Here is a 22,734-nt window from a genome sequence, read left to right as displayed (position 1 = left end):
TGCCAGGCTGGATTTGGTCCATCCCCTTTGCCTCTTCCTCTCAGAGACATGATGCTTGCTTGGTTCCTGTAAAATACTTAAGTGCTTTCTGAATCACCCCAGAAACACTTAACCACACTGATCATAACTGAATGCATTATTAATTCTTTCGTTGAAAATTGATATTCCATGTTTATCATGAGACCATTTATCACCCAACAAAACTCAAAAGGCATCACTTTCTTGGTAGTTGATGAAAACTAATAGATTATTCCCATTTTACAGAGGGACAAAAGGTCTTAGTAACTTACCTACAGTCGGGTAATAAAAGATGAAGCCAAGAAGCAAACTCAAACCATTTGACTATAGAAACTGACTTCATAATGTCTTACATGATTTGAACTATAAATCTATGTCCTTCATCTGCTCGAGTTCAGTGGGAATTTACTGGGGAGGACACATATATTTCTCTATGACAAGTAACCTCCTCATTACAGGGATGGGCGTCATTTTGGGCCTTTTCTTCCCAGCACAGCACAAATTCATGTACCAGCAAATGCCCCGTGCTGTACCTGGCCGTATGACCATGCTCTAACAGGAACTTGCACCCTAGAATTAAGGAATTTTAATTCCAGCATGAGGAGGTCTGCAGGCTTATCTTGAGTGAAACTTGTGAAAATTATTTTTGAAAGCAATAATTTGGATCTCTAGAAAGAACCCTAAAGAAATGGCATAGATCAAATGGAGACACATGGATTCGTGAAAACCTACTGAAACTCAGTAACAGCAAGAGTTGGTGGAACTTTAACAAGACCCACTCTTACCCAGCTTAGCAAGGTGATGGTGGCTCTACTCTGAACTGCTCCAGGCAAGAACCTAGGGCTCCTTCTCCCTCCACCTCCAAATCACAGAGATGCTTTCCTGGGAGGAGAAGAACATCTGCATGTCCCATCTTTTCCCTATCTGCTTATTGTTGAGGCTGAATTCCAGGTGAGTGGGTGTGGGTAAGAGGTGAGGATTTTTGTTGTCTTGCCTGCCCCTGCTCATGTGTCTGGGGATGCTGCTGCTTGCAAAGTTGGAGTTCCATGCCAATAGAGGCAAGGTCCACCTCCTCTATTCACCATGCACTCAGCAATGAAATTGTCACCCTGAGAGAAACACACCACTATTGCTGCCCACAGCACCAGACTATGCCATACAGGTTCTACCATAGGGCCCTATAAGTTCCAAACCCTTCCCATAGATGCTGACTTCAGGTGAGTTCAAATTTAAAAGTGATTTTTAAAACTGTAGGATATTAGGCTATAGTGTAGCTCAGTGGTAGAGCACTTGCCTAGCATGTGTAAGCTTCAGAGTTCAATCCTCTAACACTGAACAACAAACAAAAGTAGTAAAAGTCATGGGATAAGGCAGTTGGGATAGGATTGGAGATACAGACTAAGCTATAGGACAATTGAGGAAAAAGGTATAAGACCAAATTGCAAACACCTAACTTCATAACTTTCTTTTCAAAGGAACCCAAAATAGCTTTGAAACAATTATGCCCAGGGTGTTGTGGTAACACCAGTGCAATCAACTGGTCTGGTAATACATTGAGTTTAGCAGTCAATGAAAGATAAAGAGTGAAGAAAGCCTGGTAACATTCTCGCAGGGTAACCACGGCCATATCCACGATACACCTTAAAGTATCAAGGTAGGACAACACGGGATGAGTTAGAGGCAATGGATTTCACTGAAATTACCCAATTCAGAATCGCTACCATGCATCACCTAAAATGTACAGTTTAAAAACATTCAAAAACTAGCCACATATGACTCAGAAGACAAAAAGCATACAGAATAATATTTACCAAAATGGAAGCAAGAGGTTTTTTTTGTTGTTTCTTTTGTTTTTATCCAAAATGTGTTTATTGGGACGGTTTCCCACTCATCTTGGTTCTCGGTGCTTTTAGTGCTGCTTCCTTCTGAAGGAATATCCTTCTGGAAGTCTTGCTTATCCCTCCTGTAGGCTGGCAGAGGACAGTGGAGCAACCAACACACAAAACTACCGTCTGTGCATGGCTAAAGACTGTGGTGATTTTATAGCATCCTGGGCATTTCACATCCATGAAGTAGGAATTGGAGCTCTGCACCAGGCGCTTCTTCTTGTGTTTCCTCTTCTCCTCTTCAAGAGAGGGATGGAGAAGATCCTTTGCGAGAGGCTTGGTCTCGGGAGGAGGTCGTCACCGCCGGATAAGCAAGAGGTTTTTTAAAAAATCATTTTTGCTGTTTTGTTTTCTTTTTGCTTTGTTTGTTTGTGTATGTGTCCTTGGGAGTGTAAGGGGAGGTACATATACGGAGAGACAAAGGGCAAACAAATGCAACAATGCTACTCACTGGACACCATGTTGAAAATGAACTATACAACTTGGTGGGATGGGAGGGAAAGACTGGGATAGAGTGAGGGAAGGGGTGACGTTGTCCAAAAGGAAATGTAGTCTTTGCCTGACTTATGAACTGTAACCATTCTATTTAATAAAGACTTTTTTTTAAGTTTTTATTATAAAACTGATGTACAGAGAGGTTACAGTTTCATACGTTAGGCATTGGATACATTTCTTGTACTGTTTGTTACCTTGTCCCTCATACAATAAAGACTTTTTAAATAAAAAAACTAATATTGAAAAATTAAAAAGCAACAGAAATTGACTACAGATGTGACTAGACATCAAATTTCAAAGTAGCATCTACAAAGATGTTCAAAAAGCTAAAGGAAATCATTAAAGAATAAAAGTAGGTACTGTAATATTGTTACCTCAAATAGAGAATATTAGTAAAGAGAAATTTATATTTACAAACCAAGTGCGAATTCTGGAGTTGATATGTAAAATATCTGCAATAAAAAGTTTACTAGAAAGGGTTTTGACAGTTGACTCAAAAATAGCAATAAATAGCAGAAAAACATAGATTGGTAGTCTTTGTGCAATGTGAAAAACAGAAGGGGAAATATTGAAGAAAAACAAGCAGAGACTCAAAGAAAGATGGAATATCATTAAATATATCAACATATGTATAATGGAAAATTCATAAGATAAAAAGCACAAAAATATTTGAAAATAATGCAAGTATATACAAATGCATTAACTGAAATATGGTTGATTCAAGGGAGATCTCAAGTAGTGTAATTTCTTAGAAAGCTGAAACCAAAGTTTGGCAAAATATCAAAAAGTTGGTATTCAAAAGGGTTGGGGTGGGGTCAAGGGAAAAGGAGTAGATGAATGACTGTAAGAAGAGGAGGAGAATGCAGCCAAGAATCCAATGTACAGCCTACAAAAACAAGAAGAGTAAAGGAAGGGGTAACTAGGGGAGGGATGGGTCATTGAGCAAGATGCATGCTATGTATAAACTGCTTTGTTAAATAGCAACTCCTTTATATAACTATTTAAAATAATTTAAACAAAATAAAAGGAAAAATGGTTGATAAACACTAATCTATACATCTAGAAAATTCAGTGAATTTCAAGGAGGTTAAACCCAGGAAAATCCACAAATAGTAAAAAAGAAAAAAAAAAGAAAGAAAGAAGAAAAGAAAAGAAAAGAAAAAAAGAGTTAAAAGCTGAAGTTAAAGAGAAATCTTGAAAACAGGGAGAAAAAAGCCATAGCATTTTTAAAGAAATGTCAATACAACTGAATTTTCAATAACACAAAGAAAAAAGACGGAGGCCAAAAGATAGTAAGACAATTCTCAAAATGTTCAAATAACCAGAAAATCCAAGTCTAACAAAGCTAGCTTTCGAAAATGAAGACAAGCTGAGCACCAATTGCTTACAAAGCAAATCCTAACTACTCAGGAGGCTGACCTCTGGAAGCCAGAAAGGTTGGGCAGAAAAGTTCAAGTGACTCTGCCTCCAAAATAGCCAGTAAAATTCAAGGCTGGAGGAAGAGCTCAAGCTAGCAAGGGGCAAGGCTGAGTTTAAACAGTACTAACCAAATAAATAATGTTAATTTTTTTAATAAAGGTATGCTCAAAATAAGCAAAACTTAAGAGAATGTTCTGTTAGCTGACTTGCCTCACAAGTAATACTGAGGAAGATTTTCAGGCTGACAGCAAATGACTGCAGACAATAATTCAAATCCTCCCTAGGAAATAACAACACTGATAAATGTGATTCCATAAATATAGAAGGCATTGTAATTCTTTTTTCTTGTCCATTCCTCTTCTAACTGACTTAAAACACAATTGTATCAAACAACATGCTTATAATGTACTGTTGGGCCTATCACATATAGAAAACTAATATATTTCCCAATAACAGCACAAAGGAGGTAGATGTAGATAAAGCATATTAGGCTAAGAAAAGACTCCAGATGGTTACTGGACCCACAGGAACAAATGAAGAGAACCAGAAATGATAAATGGAAGGCTAACATGTCAAAAGCCACAACCACTTATTTGTTCTCCTTTCTTCTGTCAGTTTCTTTAAAAGACAAAAGATACATGTTCTCTCTTGTATGCGGATCTTTGACCCAAAATACAACCTCCCTTATAATCACACATAGAAGCATATGCTTATATGCATGATTTCATTAACTAAAGTATAGTGTATTCAGGACTGAATCTCCATGGAGTAAACCTTTTGAACAATTAACAGACAGTTTGACAAAATGAATATCAGGATGTTGAATTGATACTGAATGAGGTGGGAGCTAGTCGAAGGGGAGATGGATGGATTAAAAAGGGAACAGAGGGAAAATGCAGCAAGACTATTCAATGCACATATGTGATAGAGGAAGTGGCAAATGTGAACTCAGTCTGGGAAAGGGAACAGATGGGATGGGAAATGGTGGAAGGAGTGTTTCTAAGTCATTCTTGACCAGAGTACACATTAAATTGCAACTTGTACAACCTTTGGAAGTTCAGAAAAATATTAAATTTTTAAAGGGCATAAATTATATAAAGTGATAGTGAATATATTAATGTCTGATTGGGTCTATAACATCTGGAGATGCAATATGTATAATAACATAAATAATATCAAAATGAGGGAAGAAAGGACTATGATTACATAGGAGTAACATTTCTATATTTCACTGGAATTAACATCTTATAAATTTAAAGTCATTTCTGATAAATTAATATGTATATGATCTTTAGAAAAACTACTAAGGCAATGGCTAAAACTGTAAAAATGTAATTTAAAAATCAAGAAATTTGGATACATTTTAACCAAAACTCATAAAGCTATGTCACAGCAAGTGATTATTGATATAAACTGTTGACTTTAGATTATGCTAATTATCAATAGCTGTTTGTAAAGTATAACAAATATATTCCAGTAATGCAAAATATTATTAATAATAGAAAATATGGTGGTAAGACATGGGTTATATAGGAACTTTTTGTACCTCCAGAAATTTATTTTCTATAAACCAGAAACTGATCTAAATAAATTCCATCTTCTAGAAAAACAGAAAGGCCTTGAAATCCCTAACCAGTGATTATTTGTAATTGTTACAGAATTTAAGTGGCACCATAGAGAATAAACACTAAGGCAAATGAAAACAGCAAAGAATGAATAGAGGCATGAAAAAGTTGTGGGACATAAAACAGAAATGGCAGATAAAAGTCCAACTGTATTAATATTAAATTCAATAGATTAGGAAATGTAATTAAAGTCAAAGGCTGAGTGAATAAGTGAATAAACAATGTCTTCTAACTGTGTGCTATCTGTAGAAAACCCATGTTAGATTCCAAGATGAAAACAAATTGAAAGCAAAATGATGGGGGAAAATATCATGAAGCAGTTCCACAGGGAAAAAAATGGCATAGCTATAGCAGTAGCAGATAAATTGGACTTTAAAGTGACATAGCATGACTAGAGACAGAGAAGGACATTTTGTAATGATAAAATCAATCCATCAGGAAGAATTATATATATACTTAACCATGGAGAACCAAAATACATGGGAACAAACTGACAGAAATTAAACGAGAAAGAGGTAATTCAACAATAAGCAGATACTAAAACTCACATCCTGAATAAAAACCTAGGCAGATGACCAATAAGAACATAAAAGACAACACTATAAACAAAGTAGACTTAACAGATATTTATCATTTCACCCAACAACCAAAGAATACTATTCTTTTCAAGCACTTATGGGATGTGAATTGAATCCTCAAAAAATTATTTTTGAAAGTTCAGCAACATTGCATAAAGTATCTACCAGTACTACCCTAAAAATTCAATGATATCAAAACCCAAAAATCTGATAAACTTTCACAATCCAGTGGAGACTAAGAAGACATAATGACTAAATGCAATGTGGTATCTATGATTGATTCTGAATCAGGAAAGAAGCATTTGGGGAAACCTAGTAAAATCCACAGAAAGGGAAGAATCTAGTCAATATAATATCAATGCTGGTATTTATTTGTGACAAACATACACCAATGTAAGATATTACCAATAGGAGAAAGGAAGGGGAGGAGAAATTCTGTATTAACTTTGCAGCTTTTCTGTAAACGACCTGTTGTTGTTGTTGTTGTTGTTGTTGTTTGACACAGGGTCTCCCTGTGTGGCCCAGAATAGCCTCAAATTTACAATCCTCCTGCTTCAGAGATTATAGGCATAAGCCACCATACCCAGCTCCAAAGCTATTTTTTAGTGTTTAATTAGATGTTTAAAAAGAAAACAAATCTTTACCCTAAATCAACGTTTGTTAAGTCTTTTATTTTTTATTATTTTAGGTAGCTGTACAAAGGAGTCACCATCTAACAAAGCAATTTATGAATACAATGCATCTTGGTCAGCATTCTCACCCCACTTGCACCTACCCCCTCCCTCACTTTTCTTAATTTTGTGGTAAATACAATGAATTCTTAAGTGCTTTCTCCACTCTCCCTTCTTCCCTTTATTGGTCTACCCTTCTCTCCTTGCCCCCACCCCCACCTCTGGCAATTACCCATTTCCTGGTGTTGATTCTATTGGGGTTTTGACCTAGTCTTCCTAAAAAAATTATACTATTTGAGCTGTCCATACAGTCTATTGTACTTCTGCTAATTCATTTGTAACCATTTGTATACCATCCAATGTGTTTATTTCCAGCCATGTCTTTTATTTTTAAGAGTTGGCTTTAGGGCTGGGGATATAGCCTAGTGGCAAGAGTGCCTGCCTCGGATACACGAGGCCCTAGGTTCGATTCCCCAGCACCACATATACAGAAAAAACGGCCAGAAGCGGCGCTGTGGCTCACGTGGCAGAGTGCTAGCCTTGAGCGGGAAGAAGCCAGGGACAGTGCTCAGGCCCTGAGTCCAAGGCCCAGGACTGGCAAAAAAAAAAAAAAAAGAGTTGGCTTTAGATGAATGGTTTTGCTCTGAGCCTTCTTTGTGGAAGATAATCAGAGGCAAATACTGCTTAAAAAAAAAAGACTGGGAGAGAAGGAATCACCATCAAACTTTGAAAGGACAAGGATGGGAGAGACTGGAGGCAGAAGTCCTGGTGGCCAGACATAGTTGAGCCTTGCCTGAAAACCCTTAGGAGGACAGGGGAGAGCAACTTGAAGAAACAGAGGCACCCAGTGGGCTGATGAAGGGGATGTTGGGTGTGAAGTGGTTCTTCAGAAGGACCCTGTACAGGAAGGAATATAGGGGCTCCCTGAGGAACAAAGTACAGGAGCCCACTCAACGCCCACTCTGGGGCATATAGGTGAGCATTTTTTCTCCACACCAGACAATTCCTTAACATTGTCCACTCCTCACAAATCGCAAATGACTATAGATCCTTTCCCTCCTATTCTTTGTGCTAGACTAGCGTCCTACAGGGCATATAGATTCGGTGAAATGTTGTTTTAGGACACAGCCTTACAGGAAAGCTTATAAACAGCAGGCTCCACCGCCAAAACAAGCAAATGTTCAGGATGTAGGACTCTCATAAAAATAGCAAGATGAGAACTGATCAGAATATATAGAAAGGAAATCACTTAACGGACATTTATTGGACAGATACTACAAATCATGTCCTAAGTCAAAGGCTGAAATGGGAAGACAAATACACTCTCTGCTGGCCCCTAAGGAATTCACAGTCAAGGTGAGTCTGTGAGTGATGAAAGGGTGTAAGGGAGGCAGGCGGTAGGCAGGAAAAGAGGACTTAAAAAGAAAAGAAACAATACAATGTCAAAGGGCTAATAGCAGAGCTCTATACTAATCTCATGTGCCTAAGCAGACACTTAGGTCAAATAAAAACCTGCCCAAGGGAGACATGGACACTGATGGGGAACATCAGTAATCCTAACTATCCAGAAGGCTGAGATCTAAGCATCGAAGTTCTAGCCTGGGCAGGAAGGTCTATGAGAGCATTTTCAATTAACCAAGCAAAAATGGAAGTGGAGCTGTGGCTAAAATTGTACAGTGCCAGGCTTGAGTGAAAAATCTAAGGCAGTACACCGAGGCCCTGAGTTCAAGCCCCAGTACCAACACACACACACACACACACACACACACACACACACACACACACACACACACACACCCCTACCCAAGGGAGAACTAGGTATAGAGGAGACATGAGAAGCAATAATCAGCAGCCATTCACTGTGCACCCGTCTGAGCATGCTAAAAGCTAGACATGTATTCTGTCATTGAATCACACCACTCTACAGGGAGGTTCACTTTGAATCTTCACTTTTCAGATTGTGAAATTACAGTTGGAGGAGGTTAGGTGACTTGTCCAAGGACTCAGATAAGATATATTGGAGCTCAGGATTTTTTTTTGCAGACCCACATACTTAAAAGCCTATAAAACTCCTCCAGGATAAAGAAGCAAGAACTAAAACAAACAGATTGTTTCCTTCCTTTTAAAATGAAACTTTGCACAAGGATGAAAGACATGAAAAAGCAAATCAAGATCTAAGTCCATACTTCTGAACAAGTCCAGTCCCAGCACAGGAAGGAAAATGGAAACAGAAGGAAATGAGAAATGGTAAGTGCCCATTTCCCACATGTCAGGAGCCACTGCTGATCCGCAAGGAGAGGGAGAAGGGGACCTTCCCTTTGCTTTAGCCCTTCCCATGCCAAGACTATTGAGTCAGAGTAACAAATTCTCAGCACAGTGAATTGATATGTACCTCGTGGACCATTAACACTTCAGAACAACATATTCACCCCACCAGTGCACATTTTTATGTGAGTTGAGGTACACAGAGTTAATGAAAATGATGGGAGAAAATGAGAAGTTGGAGCAATTTATTTGCTGGAGCTGGGGGGATGTCCCTGGGGCAGAGGCCTTCTTAGCTGTGTCATTACATGGTTTTTCCTGTTAGAGACATAAATGAAAGCTTATAGGACTGAATGTATTTGCCTAATTTGTAGAAGCAAGCTCATTTATAGTAATGTATGGAAATGTCATAACTATATTTCTGATGCCAGAAGGCACTGTAGCCTAAGGATAGTACCTAAGGATCATTCTTAAAGCTTCCATACATGCAGGTATCTGATGACAGCCGAGTCCTTTTCCACCCATACAACTTCCAGACCCCAAATCTCTCCACTTGATCTCATGTCTCTATTCAAGATCAAAATTGGTCCTCTTACTTATCTCTTTTGCCTGTTACTAGCATGGTTAAATATTCAGTAAATTTGCATATATAAATTTTAAGGAATTACATATGGAGTGTGAATCTCCTTGTATAGATGGAACCTACTTGAAGAATCTTTTTTATAAATTCATGTTTTCTTACATTGCTAATAGGAACTTCAGGAGTTTTTTTCTTAAATGCCCCCTACTGTATTCATTATGATCTCTGAGTCAGGAAAGCAAGACAGATATTACTCAAGTTTGCATGTTGCAGAAACAGTCAGCTACACCCATCAAAGTGGGTTATAGAACTGGGTACCAGTGGGAAGATGTTATCTGGGGATGTAGTTATCCCATGGGTGTTAATGAATAACTGTCCTTCTCATCTAACCCTTAGATGCTTTCCTTCCTCTAATCATCACTGCTGATGTCAACATCAGTAGAGAACACGTATGATCTTAGGGGCCAGAGTGCAAACTAGCAGTGTCTCTGACTTTCTTCCTTTACTTTAAAGAATCCCAAACCAAAATGTCAAGGGTTTACTTAAGACTGTGGAGCTTTACTTCACTAGTTTGGTAAACCTTTCCAGTCTCATAAACAGTTTCAAACTTGAGCTCAGTCTTTAAGACCCGATCTACTGAGGACATGCTTTGTTACAATAATGTCTTCTCATCCTTGGGCTACCCAATGAAAGTCATGGAGACTGTTGCCCAGAGAGAATTAGAAGGTGTTGGGCCAAGTACAGGTTTTGTGAGACAAAGTCTATAAAACTAGGAAGTCTTCTCCAGAAAAAAAAACGTACTAAATTGCAAATATAAAAGTGTACTTAAAATGAAAAAAATAAAAATTTTAAGTGAGCAGATATAATGTACATAATGAATACAGAAAATCATATATTTTCATGAGTCAATTTCTGATATACCACTATACTAGTACACTGTCCAGTTAGCTCCACTATCCTAGTCTTCCTATGACAGTGATTTTGTTCTATCTTTAGGAGAAATAGAAGGATAATTCTGTCTTTTCCTTAGCACAGTTGGCCAAAACTTGCCTTTTTTATTGATAGTTCTGTTCCGGAACTCATTAGAAGCATTGTCATACAAACCAAAAAGATGATTGTCAAATTTGAGGAAATAGCAATTGTCTTTTGTACAATAATTAGGAAAACTTTTCTACATAGGACCTTCTAGCTCTGTGTAGTATATTTGAAATATACTAGCATACTACTAATATTAGTAACTCCCTGAAAACTCACTACTCCAAGCTTCGGGCATCTTATTGGAGATACGGTAACAATCTCCCTACCACCCCCCCCCAAGCCCAGACAGGAAATAACCTGTACTTTACAAGGCTACATTCTTTTACTCTTCCCTCCTGTCTCACTATACAGGCAAAGAACCTGTGGGATGAGGAAGACATGTCTATCTAACTCTCATTTTCTCTTACTTTTTAACCATGCTCCAAGAACATAGGACCTTGTTAGAATTTATTTTTAGCCATACAGAGCCTGTTTAGCTCTCTTCCTGGGATCTGTCCAAGGACAAACCATGTGGCCCAATGGGGGCAGCCCTCAGCCAACCTCAGAGTCATGGACACAGCCCTCTGTGTAAAGGAAAGTCCACCACAATCACTTTCCAGGAGCCTTGCAGCCCCTCCATCCACGAGCACAGTTACCACGAAGCCTTTTTCATCCTGGTCCCCAACTTAATCTGGAAGTTACTCTGCTCACTGAAAGGACAGTTCAGCAAAATCTCAGCGTGGCAGTTACACAGAGGAAGCGGTGAGTGTGCCTCACCCTGGATACACGTAACAACAAGCATCTTGTATTGGTCCTTCTGAGCTACCATTGCTTCACCTCAGCAGCGCCCTGCTGCCAGGTGGTGTCGTCAATATTCCCAGTAAACCTGACCCTTCTGCAATTTCTTCCTGCTCGTTTGCCTTCTTTTTTCTCTCCTCTCCTCTCCTCCTCCTCCTCCTCCTCCTCCTCCTCCTCCTCCTCCTCCTCCTCCTCCTCCTCCTCCTTTTCTCCACCTTTCTCTCTGAGTCTCATTCTTTGTTTTCTTTCTCCTCCTCTTCCTCCCCCCCCTCCTCCTCCTCCTCTTCTTCCTCTTCCTCCTCCTCCCTCTCTCCCTCTCTCTCTCTCTCCCCCTCCTCCCATCTGAGATCCTCCTACCTCTGCCTCCAGAATGCTGGGAGTACATCCATGAGCGACTGATAACACAGTGGGCTGGACACTGGTGGCTCACACCTGTAATCCTACCTACGCTGGAGGCTGATGTCTGAGGATGATGCTTCAAAATCAGCCCAGGTAAGAAAAGCCATGTGACTCTTATCTCCAGTTAACCACCAGAAAATTAGAAGTGGCCCCATGAGTCAAAATGGTAGAGCGCTAGCCTTAATAAAAAAAGCCCAGGGACAGTGCCCTGACCCCTGAGTTCAAGCCTCATGATCACACACACACACACACACACACACACACACACACACACACACACGAACAGTAACACACAGTATTACTCCTAGACTCCTCAACAGTCCAAGACCTTGATCCAGTGACACACCGCAGCCAGCCATTGGAGGTGAAATTTCCATTTTCATCATGGTTTATGCATTAATGCAAAGTTCAAAGAGAGTGTAAGATGGTAGTGAACAAGGAGGAGTATCCAGCCTTCAAGACCCTATAAGAGAAAACTGATCGTTTAGGGGTACTTCCGTGCACCTTTAATCCTTTGGCCCTCCTCTGTATGGATCATAATCATCTCCTCAGATCTCAGTCCCCTGCACAGGAGGAATCCACCTGTACAAACCCCAGGAAGGCCCCGGGCTAACCAGCAAGATGGGCTCTCGCTTTCTCCAGAGTCTCTTTCTCAGGCTCACAGTCTCTCCCGCTCTGAGAATGGCAGGGTTCTCAGGGCTTCTGACTCCCTGCAGCCCCTCCAAGTCATGATACCAGTCAGGTCCTGTGGCTTCAAAGATGTGACTCCCAACAGGACAAGCAAAAGATTCAACGTGGACAAGGCTTAATAATAGACAAAGATTGGAAGAAAAACCTCTAGGCATTTTCAAATAGGGCACTACATTTGATCCCCAGAGCTTCCTTGTCGTGGGAAGGATTAAAGAAACTCAGAGAATAGGAGTCTGGATGACTGGAGGTTCAGGGTAGAGTTAAAGAGGAAGCTGGTTGGGTTATGGGAAAAGTCAGAAGATAAGGGGAAAGGAAAAGGACTGTCATGCATTCTTGCTTGGAGAGAGAGAGAGAAAGAGAGAGAGAGAGAAAGAGAAAGAGAGACAGAGAGACAGAGAGATAGACAGAGATATGCATTGGGAGGAGGTGCTGTTCCCATTATCTCATTTCATATTCCCTGCACTGAAGGACAGCCAAGTGTGGGGGGAGGGAGAGGAGGGGCATCTAGAAGGAGAAGGACAAATTTAAAAGGAAAGATTTACGAGGCCATGAAGATGTTTCTCCCAGACTCCTGAGTGCAGAAGTATGACTTATTTATTTCATTTTCATTTGTAACCAAAACGTTCTCTGGACTCCCATTGGCCCCAGCCGAGAGGGGAGAGAGGGCTGGCCTGTCAGGCGTTGATCACCGGGCCAACAGGAGACAGCGTGGCGTGATGCTGACGCAGCCCACTGACGAGCCAGGGAGCGGCCCAGGGGAGCAGCTCAGAGCAGAGCTGCCAGAGCCAGGCAGGTAGCAGGCTGACAGCTGGGGAATTGCGAGGAGGCGCTTGGCTGGTGGGGGCAGGCTGGTGAGCCAGTTGGGCTGGAGAGAGGTGCAGCTCTGTGATGCACTCTCCTTGGAGTCTTCTCCATGTCTCCAGCTTCATCAGTCTCTCCACTGTTGACATGTCCTTCCCCTGCCCCCATCATCTTTATTCACAAAAGGAAACCGATCAGGAAGAGAGGTGAATACATATTACAAACATGAAAACATCACTCAGTGGTCAGCTGCCTTGATGGACAGTGGCTACCCACTGCCTACTGGATGGAGATGATCAGAGCTATCAAAAGGAGCAGCTGCTCTGGAAGACAGGAGGGGGGTGTGTGTGAAGGAAGTGTCTATGTTGGGCCAAGATTGTCCCACTGGTGCTATAAAAGCTCAAGGTGCATAAATGAGGCCTCTAGCATGGCCTGGTCCCTCTCTGAAGAGAAGCATCCCCGGGAGAGAGGTGCTTGAGACTCCAGGCTGGAGTTCTCTTGTATTGAATCAGAAGTGGAAAGGAAAAGAAGAGCAAAGCACTGAGCCTCATTCTTAATTCTCTAGGTTAGGGACCCCAACATTTTGCAGTGTTATGTTCATTTGTTGAAAAACAAAGAATTGTTTACAGAGGCCTCTCATTTGGGAAAATCCATCATCAGTCAATGCAAAATTAAAAACAAAAACTGCTCATCAGATTGCTTGCCCATCATGCCCTGTTGGTTTTCTGGATGGTATTCAGAGCCCTGAGAAGCTGCCACTGCCCTCCCTGGGACACTGCTCAGGGGTACCCAGTGCTTTTTGGTGCCTGAAGCAATATCACAGTGGTCACTTCTCAAGTGATGGATGGCTGGAGCACTGGGATTCACTTGATCCACTGTTGATCTTCAGCAGTCCAAGGTTACATGGTCCTGCCACCCCTCTATGTGAGTGAAAAGTTGTATCATTTCCAGTATACATGTGGAACAGCAAAAGCTCTCTTGTCCTTTTATCTTTTTTTCCGGAGAGAGATGGAGATGAACTCCTTTCATTCTGTGATTGTCTCATATTATGAAGCTAGCCTCTTGATCACAGAGTAGAAGCCAGAGGGCTCAACTTGTAATCTATTCTGTCATCTCCTTATTACAGAAGTGTTTCGGTCTGAGAGTCCCAGATCCTGAGTTCTTGTTTTACTTACAATTACTACTTAGCAATTAGTTTAATCACATTACACACCTGCTTAAAAATCCTCCCATGGCTGGCTCCCTGTTACCTTTTAATGAAATCAGAACCCCTTACCGTGGTATTCAAGACCCTGTATGCCCTGCCTTCTGCCCTTCTCACTGACCCCAGCTTACAGTGCTCTCCCTCTTTCCTACTCCTCCCCAACCACACTATCTTTTGCTTTGCTCTTCTAGTCACTGGGGCTTGTTTACATTTCTCATGGCACCTGCTGATCTCTCTGCCCTACAGTGTCCTTAAAGGGCCTGCAAGCCATTTGGCCCTCAACAACAAATGCTGTGCTATTGAATGGATAGATTAAATACAGTATAGGACAATAGTAAAACATCACTGTTCCTCCCTGTAAACAAAACAACACTGTCCTATATACATATCATATATACATATGTAGTCACCATGGGAAAGACAAGAATCTCTCATATGTGTTTAATTGATTCATTTAGAAGACATTGGTCAAGAGCTATGTTACATCATTATATGCATGTGTGGTCTTGTGTCCACTTTAATTACAGTGTTTAGAGAGTCTATAAGCTCTAACCTATGTGAGCTCAAATGTCACTTCGTCAGAGTTGCTTTTCCTGATTGCCTTATAAGTGCATCTGTCTTGGCCCTTCCTTCCTTCAAACACATAATTTGACTGTTACCTTTGTAGAAGTTACTAGTGCATGAATTTCTTTATATTCCATGCAGCTCCCTAATTAGAATTCATTGCATGAGATCAGTAATGTTGTCTGTCAGTCATCACCAACACATAGAACAGTGCCTGGCTCACAGAAAATACTTGAGAAATGACTGCTAAATGAATGAGTGTAATCTCAAACAAGTAACTAAACTCACTGAGTTTAAAGTATAACAAATGATAACAATCTTGCCTACTTCACCTTTGGTGAGAATTTGAAATTAATATGTGTGTATGTATATGTGTGTGTGACTCAGTTTCCTATAAAACAGAGCCAGAGGTAAGGATTAAGTGCTGGTGTTTTCCATACAATGGATATCCCAAGATATTAAGAATAAGGACAAAGGAAAAACTAAAGAATAAGAAAAGAGAGGCTGGAGAAGTGGCTTCAATGGCAGAGCACCTGCTTAGCAAGTAAGATACCTTGAGTTCAAACACCAGTATCACTAAATAAAATGTATTTTTAAAGAAGAAATGAGAGGGGCTGGGGATATGGCCTAGTGGCAAGAGTGCCTGCCTCGGATACACGAGGCCCTGGGTTCGATTCCCCAGCACCACATATACAGAAAACGGCCAGAAGCGGCGCTATGGCTCAAGTGGCAGAGTGCTAGCCTTGAGCGGGAAGAAGCCAGGGACAGTGCTCAGGCCCTGAGTCCAAGGCCCAGGACTGGCCAAAAAAAAAAAAAAGAAGAAGAAGAAATGAGAAGTGAGTAAAATGCCACGTGGCCTATGTGAACCCACAAAGGGATCTGAGTCATTTTTCAGGATTATCCACTGGACCACATGGGACTTCTGGTGTGGGGAAATTCTACCCTGAGGTTGTCTATCAAAGGGAACTGAACACTGGTCAGATGTGGAGAGCCACCACCCCACACACATCTAGCAGCCTCACCCGGAACACTTCTCTCCCATGCCATTGAAGCCACCAAGGGAATCACATCCTATGCCCTGCAGTGTGGCACTTCATCCAAGTCTGAAAGTGGCTAGAAAGCCCACCTCCAAGCTGAGGCAGGTTGACCACAAGTGCTGAGACTGCAGCCCCGTGTGAAATCCTTCCGATATGGAAGTGGCAGCTGAGAATCCCAGTAAGAGGCCAGGAAAGAAGATTCTCATGAAGATGGGGTATTCCACAAAGATGGAAGGTTACACCTAAGAGATTAATGATACAGTGTGAGAATGCAATATGAAAACTCTAAAGACCTATACAGTAAAAAGAGAGATTGTCTTCTTGGGTTTTTTGGTCAGCATTGGAGTTTGAACTCAGACCTCATTTTTTGCTTAGTTGGTGCTCTACCACTTGAGCTGCTTCCAGCCCAACATTTTGCTGAGTATTGTACAGATGGTCTCTCATGAACTTTTCTCCCTAGGATTGTCTAGAAATATGATCCCCTAGATCTCAGCCTTCTGAATAGCTAGGATTGTAAGCATGAGCCACCAGTACCCAGGTGGTCCTTTTTATTTTCTAATTCAAGTGTCTTTCCATCTCAGTCTCTGCATTTATGTAAGTCTCACCAGCTTCCTTGTTTCCAGTTATTGTTCAAGCATTGCCTCTTTGAAATAAGCCACTTCACGTCTCATAAACATCCTTCTCTCCAAAACAGAAAAAAGTAAATGTGCTTTGCTAAATGGTTTTTTTTTTCCCTCTTGCTATATTTGGTTTAATTTTCTTGAAGAAAGTAGCAAACATGAACAATCCTGTGAAAGATTCTTGTGACGTTAACCCCTTGTCTTCCGGCTGGCCTTTCATCACTACTATTCTATAGCATTGACTTTCTTGAGTGCATTCTTATACTATCTAGGCAGTTGTCAATTTTCACATATCTCCAATTTGCTGTTAAACGTTATTACCACAGAGACCCCATAATGGTCAAAAGCTGCTGTTTGCAATCATGTAACTCATTGACATGGGATCCCTCTTTAGGGATCTAAATGAGTTCAGCCTGAGTTGGGAGTCAGTCTGAATCGGAGGGCCTCATGTGTGTCTGGCATTTGCTGACACATGCACAAATGTACACTTTTACACACACACACACATCATATGTATAATTCATTAAACATGTGACTAATTAAATATGTCAGTTTGGTAGAGAGTGGGGAGAAACAACCCAGCAAATCATAGAACCAAAATGTGCCTGGGTTCAAATCCCCAAGCCCTATAGTAAACCAGTTGGTATATTGGAAACTCGGCTTAAATCTTTGTGTAAATTGAGGATAATGGTCATATCTACTTCAGGGGGTAGATGTAATGACTAACAATGCCAAGTGTGTTTGTCTCAACTTGAGGAGACTCCTAGAGCTCAGTAAACCGGAGACTCCCCTGCCCATCCAAATTGGAGAAGGGTATCACAGTTTTCCATAGTGAAAGGCCTACTGCCTTCACTAGTTCAACCAGACTTAGGTTTACACATTTTTAAATCACTGGGGGAAAAAAAGAGAAAAAGGAAAAGAGCTCGAATTAAAACTACATAGCTAAAGGGAATCTCATACTGGGAATGGCATTTTATGTCGCTTTGTTATACGCTGTGTTCTTAAGTGTGGTGGTGTCAATTGATTTAAGTATTTTATTGAATAATTTTACTGTTCTTATGCCCAGAGGCTTTTTAAAGCAAGGACCAATTTTTTTTTAATCAAATAGATGAATGTACAGTTGTTGCACTTGAAATAACAGCAGTATGAGTAGTAGGCCTAGAAATTCCACATGGGCTATTCAACTATTTACCTAATAGCTGGCAGGTTTCCTTAGAAAATTAGGAGAGAAACCACAGGGACTGGGGAGGGGTTGGGCTTCGTTGACACTGTCCCAAACCTTCTACATACTTTCAAGCAGGTCCAGGGTACTGCCAAGACCCAGCCAGGTGGGAATACTGATCCACTGAGAGTCACAGTCTGACTTCAACTATATCTCAAGTCCCTTTGACATCTGCTGTGTGTCCCTGGCCAGAATAGAATATGGAAAATGAGTCATCACTTTGACTATTTCTGCAAACTGTTGTCTGCAATTATATTGCATACTGCAAATCACCTTGATTGTAGTACAAAATTGTTCTCCATTGCCCAAAATATAAACTTATGCTTTCTTACAGAGCATGGAAGTTAAAGAATCTTAAAAATTCAACACTATTAATACAAGAGCTTACTAGCTTTATGTAGCCCCAATGTGCTGCATATGTACAACATCACATTTGAAGAACTCTTAACAAGAGTATACAACACACACTAAGGCAAGCCTAGGGAATGGGAGGGGAGAAGGGGAGTTGAATAAGACTACATTAAAGTACTGACAAACATCCATAAGAGTAAGAGAGAGGATCTACAAAATAATTGACCTACTCTCATTTAATAGTATGATATGTGGCGGGGGGGGGGGGTGGGCAGACTAAGGAGTGGTGAGATCTATTTCACATGAAAGGAGATTAGAAACACCAAATGCAATGTATGATCTTGAAATGGTCCTGTTTGATGAAATAAAACATATAAAAGATGCTTTGGGGATAAATGGGAACTTGGAGTGTAACTATCAGCTAATATTAGAGCAATTCTGTTAATGCAGCTAGAGGTGATTGCACTGAAGAATGCTTTTAGCTTCAGAAGATGCATATACCCAAATGATTAGCAAAATATTAACAATTGCTAACTTGAAGCAGTTGACACAATCATTTCAATAATTTTGTAAGTTTGAGGTGTTCGTAATGAAGGTCTTTTGACATGTTTATTTTCCTGTGACAACTTCCAAAATGGTTAACAGTTCAGGTGCTTAGAATTCACACTTCTACTTTACTGGGACTAAGGAAGAGTACATGTCTTTTTCTTCCTGACCCGGGGCTTGAACTCTTAGCCTGGGTGCTGTCCCTGAGCAACTTTTGCTCAAGGCTAGCACTCTACCACTTGAGCCACAGCACTCTTTCTGGCTTTTTCTGTAATTAATTGGAGATAAGAATTTCCTGGACTTTCCTGCCTGGGCTAGCTTTGAATACTGCTGTCTTCAGATCTCAACCTCCTGAGTAGTTAGGATTACAGACACGAGCTACCAGTGCCTGGTCGCTGTGCTGCTCTGTGGGTATAGCAGGACCTCCCTGCACTCTGTCATCACGTCAAAGGAAATAACTGATCATTACTCTTCCCATGTAGTATTTGATGAACACACAGATAAGGTCACAATATTCCATGTCTGAAATATATGTGCTTTATTATTTCCTCACCTCCCATAATCAAATGTCATGTTTCCGTACCCTTCTGCAGTGTAAGCAGCAGAGTCCAAGACGTGTGAAAACAGAGGTCATCTTCCTATGTGGCTCAGAAGATTAGTTTCTAAATCTGAGATGATAGGATTTCTTGGCACAGTAATTGACAGAGAAAAATATATCATGGAACCAAATATGTAGTTTAATCATGTGGTAGAAGGGACATTCGTTTGATTGATGAAATACAGAGTGGCCAGGATTTGTTTAGATTGGCAAAGTCAGCATTGTTTGGAGTTTCTTTGCCTTCTACCAGTCAGAATCTTTAGTTACTGTCACAATCACAAATATATGAGGCTGCCGATATGAGGTCACCTGTGTTGTTATCCTTTTATCATGCCTCTCCTTGGGTGCCATCACTAGAATCTAGCACAACTGTATGTGAGGTTTCTCATAGTTAAGGACCACAGAGGACTAAAACACAAGCTCAGAACAACTGACTGTGTGGTGAATTGGTTTCGTTTGGAGATTTTTACTTCTCTGGAAAAACACTTTAGTCAGCCAAATTCTATGAAAAATTCTACTAGCAAAATGAATTTCCCACTGTAAGACATTAACATATCATCTCAGCTAGACTTCTGCTCCCAAGACATCTCACAGAAGGCATTCTAGTATTGCTTATAAAATCTAATAACAAAAGCAGTACACATTCAGCCCATGCACATTTTCATTCTTTCTCTCATTCTCTGGGTTTCTTAAATTCCTCTGAGATAACAAGAATTGTTCTAGGTGCCTAGAACAAAGTAGATCTTTTTTTTTTTTTAAATCAGGATTCCAGTTTCATAGAAGTTACACTCTAGTTGAAAGTAGAAGTCGCTTAGTAATCAACAGAGAATGAGCAACAGTGGGGTGGAGAGGGCTACCTTTAGAAATTGTTGCCCAGAGAGATCTCTATAAAGTGGCAATGTTGGAGTTGAGACCATAGACCTGTCAGCCAAGTAGAAACCCCAGCAAACCTGCAGACACAAGAACCAACTGATGCAATAAAGCTGGGTTGTCAGAAGGGAAGTCTGGGAGTGGCTAGAACATAATCAGCAACAGAGTGCAGTGACATACAGGTCTTGGCAAGGAGGCAGGACAGTCTTCTAATGGTAATGAGCAGTGTTGGAAGCCAAAGATCAGGAGCGTGGCATGATAGGACTTCCAATCCTGAAAAAAAGACCTCTCCAGCTGATGCCAGAGATTAAGGAATTCTCTCCAGTATGCTCAAACTCCTCCTGCTGCAATTAGAACATATTCTCTCTCCTCACAGTGAACAGATGTTACTTGATGCTCGTATTAGTTCAAATGCCTAAGGAAACATCAGATGGCTATATCAAGAGTACCAGAATGCTGCGATGAATATAGGAAGAAGACCAGGGTGATGATCACCAACTTGAATTGTAATCAGAGGCCACAAGCAAAATATAATAACAGTCATGTCAGTCATGCCAGAACCATCCAACATTCTTATTGTTCCTTAAAGTTCATCTCCCCACCAAGCAAGCTGGAGCATCAGAAGTGTTGTTATACTAGAAAACTATCACAGTATTCACAGTAGAGCATAAGAGCTGATGCCTGTAATCCTAGGCACTCAGGAGGTTGAAATCTGAGGATTGTGGTTCAAAGCCAGTCCAGGCAGAAAAGTCCCCATGAGACTCATCTCCAATTAACCACTCAAAAACTAGAGTGGTGGTCCAGAAGCGACCAGCAGCGAGCGCCTCCGACTCTCTACTCCTCCACCGCCTTCCTCACCGACACTCAGCTCACCTCACCATGGACGATGATACTGCTGCGCTCGTTGTGAATAATGGCTCCAATATGTACAAAGCCGGCTTCGCGGGTGACGATGCCCCCCGGGCGGTCTTTTCCTCCATCGTAGGATGCCCAAGGCACCAGGGCGTGATGGTGGGCATGGGTCAGAAGGATTCCTACGTGGGCGATGAAGCCCAGAGCAAGAGAGGCATCCTGACCCTGAAGTACCCCATTGAGCACGGCATTGTCACCAACTGGGACGACATGGAGAAGATCTGGCACCATACTTTCTACAACGAGCTACGTGTGGCCCCGGAGGAGCACCCCGTGTTGCTGACCGAGGCCCCCCTGAATCCCAAGGCCAATCGTGAGAAGATGACCCAGATCATGTTCGAGACCTTCAACACCCCAGCCATGTACGTGGCCATCCAGGCTGTGCTGTCCCTGTATGCCTCTGGCCGTACCACTAGCATTGTCATGGACTCCGGTGATGGGGTCACCCACACAGTGCCCATCTACGAGGGGTATGCCCTCCCCCATGCCATCCTGCGTCTGGACCTAGCTGGCCGGGACCTGACAGACTACCTCATGAAGATCCTGACCGAGAGAGGCTACAGTTTCACCACCACAGCCCAGCGGGAAATCGTGCGTGACATCAAGGAGAAGCTGTGCTATGTTGCCCTGGATTTCGAGCAGGAGATGGCCACCGCTGCCTCCTCCTCCTCCCTGGAGAAGAGCTATGAGCTGCCTGATGGGCAGGTGATCACCATTGGCAACAAGCGCTTCCGTTGCCCTGAGGCTCTTTTCCAGCCCTCCTTCCTAGGCATGGAATCCTGTGGCATCCACGAAACTACCTTCAACTCCATCATGAAGTGTGATGTGGACATCCGCAAGGATCTGTATGCCAACACAGTGCTCTCTGGTGGCACCACCATGTACCCTGGCATCGCAGACAGGATGCAGAAGGAGATCACAGCCCTGGCACCCAGCACGATGAAGATCAAGATCATTGCTCCCCCTGAGCGCAAGTACTCCGTGTGGATCGGTGGCTCCATCCTGGCCTCCCTGTCCACCTTCCAGCAGATGTGGATTAGCAAGCAGGAATACGATGAGTCCGGCCCTTCCATCGTGCACCGCAAGTGCTTCTAGGCAGACTGTTACCTAGCTGCGATACACCCTCTCTTGACAAAAAAATACCTAACTTTGCGCAGAAAACGAGATGAGATTGGCATGGCATCTTTTTTTTTTTATTTAAAAAAATTTTTTTTTGTTTCTTTTGGCGTTTTTGAGTCAGGATTTAAAAACTGGAACGGTGAAGGTGGCAGCAGGAGCAGGAGCAAGCAACCCCCAAAGTTCTACAATGTGGCCAGGACTTTGATTGTACATTGTCTTTTTTTTTTTAAATAGTCATTCCAAATATTGTGAGATTGCATTGTTACAGGAAGTCCTTCGCTCTCCCAAAAAGCCACCCCAGCCTCCTTCCTGGGAAGGAGCGTGATCTATCAGCCCTCCCTCACCCAGTCCATTCAGGGGAGAAACAACATTGCTTTCGTGTACATGGTGTAATGCGACATTTTTTTAATCGCCTTAATACTTGTTTAAATTTTGTTTTCTTCTGAATGGTC

At 41.6% G+C, this 22,734-nt stretch overlaps 1 protein-coding gene and 1 pseudogene across 2 annotated transcripts; one reads left to right on the top strand and one right to left on the bottom strand.

The window, feature by feature from the left end:
* Positions 1–1,868: 1,868 nt before the first annotated feature.
* Positions 1,869–2,198, bottom strand: LOC125350843 (annotated as a pseudogene).
* Positions 2,199–19,257: 17,059 nt separating this feature from the next.
* On the top strand, positions 19,258–22,503 carry LOC125350357 (actin, cytoplasmic 2-like). Of its 2 annotated transcripts, XM_048344875.1 has the most exons (2): positions 19,258–19,261; positions 21,347–22,503. In XM_048344875.1, the coding sequence occupies exon 2, from the start codon at positions 21,374–21,376 to the stop codon at positions 22,256–22,258; it is 885 nt and encodes a 294-aa protein (XP_048200832.1). In that variant the 5' UTR covers positions 19,258–19,261; positions 21,347–21,373; the 3' UTR covers positions 22,259–22,503. The 2 variants fall into 2 exon arrangements, with proteins under 2 accessions (XP_048200832.1, XP_048200834.1); XM_048344877.1 differs by lacking the exon at positions 19,258–19,261 and having other exon boundaries at positions 21,128–22,503.
* The last annotated feature ends 231 nt before the right edge of the window (positions 22,504–22,734 follow it).

Source organism: Perognathus longimembris, chromosome 4, assembly GCF_023159225.1.
Source record: "Perognathus longimembris pacificus isolate PPM17 chromosome 4, ASM2315922v1, whole genome shotgun sequence".
Lineage (NCBI taxonomy): Eukaryota > Metazoa > Chordata > Mammalia > Rodentia > Heteromyidae > Perognathus > Perognathus longimembris.
Note: the sequence above shows the minus strand (reverse complement) of the source record. Positions and strands in the feature narration are given on the sequence as shown.

Excerpts from the sequence above, each read along its gene's own strand:
- LOC125350357 (XM_048344877.1), top strand. The coding sequence starts at position 21,131 with ATGGACGATGATACTGCTGCGCTCGTTGTGAATAATGGCTCCAATATG.